Raw genomic sequence first — 7,014 nt, 5'->3', positions numbered from 1 at the left:
CATTGCGGCCCAAAAAGGGTCCTAGACTGTACGATATAAGAGGAGATTTGGGACTTTGACCATTTTTGGTCCCAATGTGACATCATAGAATGTGTACGGCTGAATACGCCGATCACATAGACCTAGCATGGGATGTGCACAGCAATGCGGTGCAATGAGCGATGTCTGGCATGGCACAAGTGTGACCCCCAGCCTGAGAGGCCTATTGTGTTATTATGTATATTGCACTCGGATACATTGACTATAACAACGTAATGAAAGGCTCCGGTGACGTCGTTGGCCATGTGCGGCCTACACACACACCACACACTTCCTCCTGAGCTGAGCGCTCAGTCATTTCCGCTTTAAGGCGGCACTTCTTTCGGCCTGTGTTTACAAGCGCCCGCGCGGAGTGATCCACAAATGCACAATACGCCGCGCCGTGAAGCTGTATCCTTCCGCCCGCCGCTACTAGGAGGGTCAGGCGCGGTTTTTTCAGCCTCACCAATAGCAGGGACGGTGTTTTTCTCTACGGGAGAAGAACTTTGGGGAAACGAACCGCCGCCAACTGTAACGCGCGGACGAATATGTAGAGATTAATGGGAACTACTTTGTGTCTCTCTCTCTGCTTGGGTCGGTCCTACGAAGGGGTGCATGATACGGACCACACGCCTGAACATGAACCGCGCTTGTTATTTATACTTCCACAGCACCGTAGCGTGCCAGAACTAGTCCGCTTTATGTAGCGTACAGCCCGTTCACGAAAACGACCGTAAATTTACAAATATTACGTTAGACCCCCTAGGGCGTGTGAGTGGTACGGCCCACTCCCTCCCATTGGTGTTCAGGTCGTTAATGGACGTACACTCCAACCAATGGCGTCACGGCTTTACCTTAGCAACAGCCTGTTTCCCCTCCACCCAATGGGAAGCCGGGGGAGGCCGCTCTGAAGCGGCTGGCGTCCATTGGCCGCGGCGCCTGTGACGTTTCAGGGTTTGTGGGAGTGGTAGTCCAAACCTGCGCCGATGGCCTTGTTGAGAGTGAGGTGGGCGGACTACAACTCCCAGTGGCCCCCTGCGCGGGGCAGAGAGCGCCTGCGCCGGTGGAAGGGGGCCGGGTTCGCTATAAAAAGCGGCGTCCCAGGCTGGGCAGAAGCAGTTGGAGGTTGGTTGGCGAGTGTGTAAGTTTGAGGAGTCGCGGAGAGAGCTTTTGGTGGAGGGAGGCGGAGGAGGAAGAAGGAGGCGGGGGCTTTGGCTGTTGTGTGAGTGTGTGTGCAGCGGCAGGAAGCCGCCAGCTGGGGGCAGTGCTGAAGCAGCTGTGGAGAGAGAGAGGGGAGAGCTCGCTACCTCAGTCCACACTGACACGCTGCAAGCCAAGTGACATCTCCCCACACACACACCCCCCCACCCCCATCCACCCCTGTGACTTTAAAGTGGTCTGCTCCGGGTGCACCTGCGAGGCTTAAGAGAGACTGTTCCATTTCCAAGAAAGAGGGGGGGGTGCCCTGCCATGGCAGAAGTGGGAGTCCAGGAGCCAAGCTTGCCCTGCCAAAGTTTGGCAGGTGGGGAAAGCCTGCTGGGCAGCCAAGAAGGGAGTGGGTGGCCCCCGGAGGAGGAGAGAGGGGAGTGCCCGAGGAGGAGTACCCATCCCTCCTCCCCGTCCTTTCTCGAGCCGGAGGAGGACGACGACAGCCGGGTGGGCGACAACCATGAGCCGGAGGGGCCCTGGAGAGAGCTGGGCAGGAAGAGGCACCGCCGGCTGCCCTCCAAAAAGAAGAGGTCCTGGAAGCCGTACAACAAGCTGACCTGGGAGGAGAAGAAGCGCCTGGAGGAGAGGGAGTCGCAGCGGGCGTCCAAGATGCGGGCCGAGATGTTCGCCAAGGGCCAACCGGTGGCCCCGTACAACACCACCCAGTTCCTGATGGAGGACCATGGCCTGGAGGAGCCCGACCTGTGCCCGCCGCCAAAACGGGCCCCCGCCTCCCTGCCACCCCTCCACCTGGACAGCACGGAGGAGGACGAGGAGGAGGACGGCACGGGCAGCGACGGCATGGCCAGTGACGGCGGCAGCAATTTCCTGCAGAAGGACTTTTCCGAGACCTACGAGAAGTACCACGCGGAGAGCCTGCAGGACATGAGCAAGCAGGAGCTGATCCGAGAGTACATGGAGCTGGAGAAGTGCATGAGCCGCATGGAGGAGGAGAACAACCGCCTGAGGTCACAGCAGGCCGACCCCCCCAGGCTCCACGAACTGGAGATGGAGCTGGAGAAGCTCAAAGAGGAGAACCGGCGGCTGCGGAGGGGGCAGGTGGTGGTGGCTGACCCTATGGGGCACTGATCGGACTCTGAGCACCAGCGCTAAAGCATTTCAACAAATATGGATTTCTTTTTATGAATTCTCCTGTGATTGTCACTTCAGAGCCATAACCTGCCCCCTCCCATAGCGGGACACCTAGACGGCGGCGCACAGACCCATCCGCCGTCTTCACACTGACTTCTGGTGACTCTGCACATCACACAAAGACTTGGGGACTGACCGGTGTGTGATCTGATGGCCCGGCGGGTGCTCTCTGCTCCTACATAGACTTCTTACTACTATTTTGTTTTTTTGTTACAGTGGTCAGAAGTCCTTCTGCACACTCTGCTTTGTTTTTGTTTTTTGCCTTTCCTCTTAACCCTTTCCGTTTCTTTCCCCCTTTTTTTTTTTTTTTTTTTTTTTTTTTTTGTTGTTTTTTCAGACTGATTATTCTTTTTTTAAATAAATGTGTAAAGCTGACAAGTAACAGGGCAATTAATTTTTTTATTTTTTTTATTATTGCAATTTTGTAACTGTAGATTGCTCAATTTGAGTCCCCATTTACGCTTAAGCTTAGCTAGGTAATTTTATTTCAATATAAATGGGTATTCTATAAGAGAGAGAGAGAGAGAGAGAACATATTTATGTAATAATTTTATTTTTTTATCTCTCGCTTTATTTTTTTTTTTTTTTGTGTGTGTATATATTTAAAAAAAAGTGTAATTCTGCTCCTGTACTACTATTATTAAAAATATATATAAAATATTTGTACAGGAGCAGAATTGCGCTTTTTTTGTGTATACATTTAAAAAAATCAAGTGCAATTCTGCTCCTGTACAAATATTTTATATTTTTAATAATGGTACAGGAGCAGAATTATATTTAAAAAAAAAAAAAAAGATTCTGCTCCCATGCTAAAATTTATATATATATATATATATATATATATATATATATATATATATATATATATATATATATATATATATATATATATATATATATATATATATATATATCTATCGCACGGGAGCAGAATAAAAAAAAAAAATATATATATATATAATTCTGCTCCTGTACCATTATTAAAAATATTTGTACAGGAGCAGAATTGCACTGTTTTTCCAGGTGCTCCCATTTAAACAACAACAAAAAAAAAAAGTAAACACTTTTTTTCCTTTTGTATGTGTTCACATTAAAGTCTATTGGTCCAAAAAAAAACGTGCAATTCTGCCCCAAAGAACCTCAGCAAGCGACACAATGCTCAGGTGTGAATGGGCCCATAGAGAAGAATAGGATTCTTCATCTTTGAGCATTGTCCCGCTTCGGGAATAGGGCAAAAATGCTCAGGTGTGAATGGGGCTGAAGAGTACCATAATAATGCCTTGGCATGTTTCTGGTAAGTTGGGAATATGTGTAAACTTGTGTAGGATGATCTGATCTATATGATGTGTGGTGGGTTTTTGTTTTGTTTTTAAGTGTATCTGAAGCCTTTCCGTAGGAAAGGGATATAATAAAAAAAATTATATATAAACGACGGGACACGAGCTTCGATGCAAATTCTTCTTTTGCTTCTTTCGTAGAAACTTTACATGCTACTGTTTATAGCATGTAAAGTTTCTACTAAAGAAGTAAAAGAAGAATTTGCATCGAAACTTGTGTCCCGTAATTTTTTCTAAACGTTTTTAATGGTGGAGTATAGGAAGTACCGCTTTAACATTTGACTATATATATATATATATATATATATATATATATATATATATATATATATATATATATATATATATATAAAATTTATATTACACTTTTGTAACCTTTTCCTACGGAAACAAAATTTTATAATTTTTCTGTGTACCATTGTGGAGGGTGTTTTTTTTTTTTTTTTTTTTTTTTTTCCTTCCTGTCCCTTTTTAGATACAACAAGTGAGGAAATCTGTGAAGTGTAGGGAATCCTCTGACAAATGTCACAACAGGTGTCCCCACAGGAAGTTTTCCGTGGGGAACAGTGTTCCTGTTAGGGTTAAAACTCCGTCCTATAGACTAGTAAGAACTCATGTACACTACAGGTTCTAAACTTGAGTTTAGGAGATTTTGGTGGTTTTTATTTATTTTTTTTGCAGTCAAAAAAACGTTCCTATCCTGAATGAGATTCTTCCATGTTTGGGAGAGGGTGCTTGAACCTCCCCTAACCGCAGCAGAGTCTAAACTCTTGTGTACTATGTGTACATGGATATAGGCTTTTACCAGAGTTTAGAAGCTGCTGTGGTTAGTGGAGATTCAAGTGCACTCTGCTGAACACGGAAGAATCTCATTCAGGATAGGAATGTTTTGACTGCTGGGTGCAAAATCGTGGCACTTTTTTTTGTGTGTTCCTGCCATCGACCTAGTCTGTGTACATGAGCACTTACCCGCCCAGCGCGCCCGCGATGTCGTCACCCGAAGCCGATCTCTCGGGTGCTGCCGCCGCCATCTTGGGTATGGGAATCAGAAAGTGGAGCCTTTCGGCTTCATTTCCCGGTTCCCTACTGCGCATGCGCGAGTCGCGCTGCGCAATAAGGATGGACCCGCTGCCTCTGGGATCTTTGTGTTTCCCAGCAGGCAGCGGGGGACTTTCAGAAAGGGGCGTAATCTACGCCCCTTTCCACAGAGAGCCATCCCGGAAGTGGGTGCAGATACCTGTACTGTACAGGTACCTGCACCCCCCTCCCCCCTGAAAGGTGCCAATTGTGGCGCCGGAGGGGGGGAGGAATCCAATGAGCGGAAGGTCCACTTTAGGGTGGACCTCCGCTTTAAGCATTTCTGCACACTGAATGAAAAATTGACCACAAATTTTGTAAGATTTACACCTGTATCTGCTCCATGTAGTGGCCAAAATGTGGCTCTATTTTCTGGAATGTCTCAATGAGGAAAAACCTATACTGCATTTTGGCCACTGGATGGAGCTGAAGATAGACCTTAAATCTGCATTCCACCCAAAAGTGGAACTTCCGCTTTAAGCACTCCTCGCCCCCTTACATGCCACATTTGGCGTGGGGGGGGGGGGGGGGGGGTTTGTGGGTGCTTATTTTTGAGTGGGACTTCCTGTCCCACTTCTGTTTCCACCTATGGGCTGCCTAGGCGGCCCCTCCCTCTCGGCAATCTTCTGGGACACGTGACAGGTCCCAGAAGATTGCCTGTCTGCTTGGAGAGCGCAGCTCTTGTCTGGCCGTAAAGTCACAAGCTGTCACGGCTGGGTGCCCACAGTTTCAATGGAGGCGCCGGGGAGAGGAGCAAGGCTCCGTGCGGCCGCATCGCTGGACTGTGGAACAGGTGAGTGTCTGTTTTATTAAGTCAGCAGCTACAAAAAGTATAGCTGCTGACTTTTAATAAATAAAAAAAACAGCCTGGCACTCCGCTTTATTCTTACAAAATGAGTCACATTTCATCGAGTGCCCCAATCCTTTGTGCATTGAATGATCAGGCATTTTCTATGCATAACTTCTGTTTATCAAAAAAAAAATCTGTCAGTTATCCACTGTCACTGCTAGGTTTGTTGTATTGTTTCATGGCTCACTGGCACAACATGGTTTTGTGTAACTAGAGCTGCTAAAGGAACCAAAACTGGAAATGTGTTGGGGGGGTCTCCAGTGTAGAAGCACATCGACAAAAAACGGTTCTTCCTTTTAGACACTGCAAGTTCTTTGCCATAGAGAGCCCTAGGTTGATACGGGTAACAAACTGGTTCTCTTTAACCCAGTTTATGGTTGAAGCCTCCATTCTGTACATGGATGTGAGTGAGATCTGACAGCACAATGGCTCCGGTCTGGCATCTTGTCAGCTGAGCTCCTTCTCTGATGCCCAAACTCTTACTACCAGTAGAAGAGGAGTCCAGACTGCCCTTATTGCTATTTATTATTTGCCTTCTAGAAGAACCCTGAAAGTAAGGCTCTGTAAACAGTAGCAACCAGCCAAAATTCCTGGCTGTAATGACCTGAAAACAGGTTATTTTACTTATTCAAACTTCGTATTTTTATTTAGGTGTATTTTGTTAATGGCAACGGGCACGGATGTGGGCCTTGCAGCTGTGACAGTAATTTTAATTTAATTGGTCTTATTAGATGCCGTCACCTTAAAGTGTTTTGTTACCCTAAAAAAGCAAATGGATCTCGTTCCCCAAAGTATGTTATACAGCACAATGCCTGTGCTGTGTCATTAGGCCCCTTCTATCGCCTAAAAAACCTGGCTGATCCTGCCTGGCTATAACATTCCCTCTGTAAACTGACCACGGTTTATCATGGCTGCTGAGCCCTGACACCGTGGTCAGTTTGCCACCACTTTGAAAATACCCTCTCTGGTTTTCATCCCTCACATTTGCATGCACTTGCAATGCAATTTGTTACAGGAGGAATCGGCGTGCCCTGCTCATTAGCGCTTGCAATCTAAAAAGGGACATTTAGAAGTTAACCATTAAAAATATTTTGTTGGATTCACACATCTGTTAATCCTCCAAAAATCCACTTGGGGTCATAATTCCAGATCGTCGCAGCCAGACCCAGAGGCGTGCCTAACACGGGTTTTACCTAGCATGACATTGAAGTAAATGTGTACTTTGCCCGACGTAGACGGTTATTGCAGAACACAGCTGTATGTCTCTTCTGCAATAAAGAATCTTCACTTTCTGCTAGCAAGTCTGTAACGATTGGATGCTGGGTTGAGCATGTACAACCCCTAAATGCCTTGGTGCCAAGATAAATGAAC

The 7,014-nt window shown here is 46.7% G+C and overlaps 1 protein-coding gene across 1 annotated transcript; it reads left to right on the top strand.

Annotated features, from left to right (window-relative positions):
- Nucleotides 1-1,042: 1,042 nt before the first annotated feature.
- On the top strand, nucleotides 1,043-2,761 carry HEXIM1 (HEXIM P-TEFb complex subunit 1). Its single transcript, XM_077460071.1, has one exon. The coding sequence runs from the start codon at nucleotides 1,489-1,491 to the stop codon at nucleotides 2,314-2,316; it is 828 nt and encodes a 275-aa protein (XP_077316197.1). The 5' UTR covers nucleotides 1,043-1,488; the 3' UTR covers nucleotides 2,317-2,761.
- Nucleotides 2,762-7,014: the final 4,253 nt, after the last annotated feature.

The sequence above is a fragment of the Lithobates pipiens genome, unplaced genomic scaffold (genome assembly GCF_037356315.1).
Source record: "Lithobates pipiens isolate NorthernLeopardFrog02 unplaced genomic scaffold, aLitPip1_a1.2 Scaffold_28, whole genome shotgun sequence".
Lineage (NCBI taxonomy): Eukaryota > Metazoa > Chordata > Amphibia > Anura > Ranidae > Lithobates > Lithobates pipiens.
This window is presented reverse-complemented; position numbering and strand designations above follow the sequence as displayed.

What these genes read in the sequence shown, in the direction of transcription:
- HEXIM1 (XM_077460071.1), top strand. Translation starts at nt 1,489, where the DNA reads ATGGCAGAAGTGGGAGTCCAGGAGCCAAGCTTGCCCTGCCAAAGTTTG.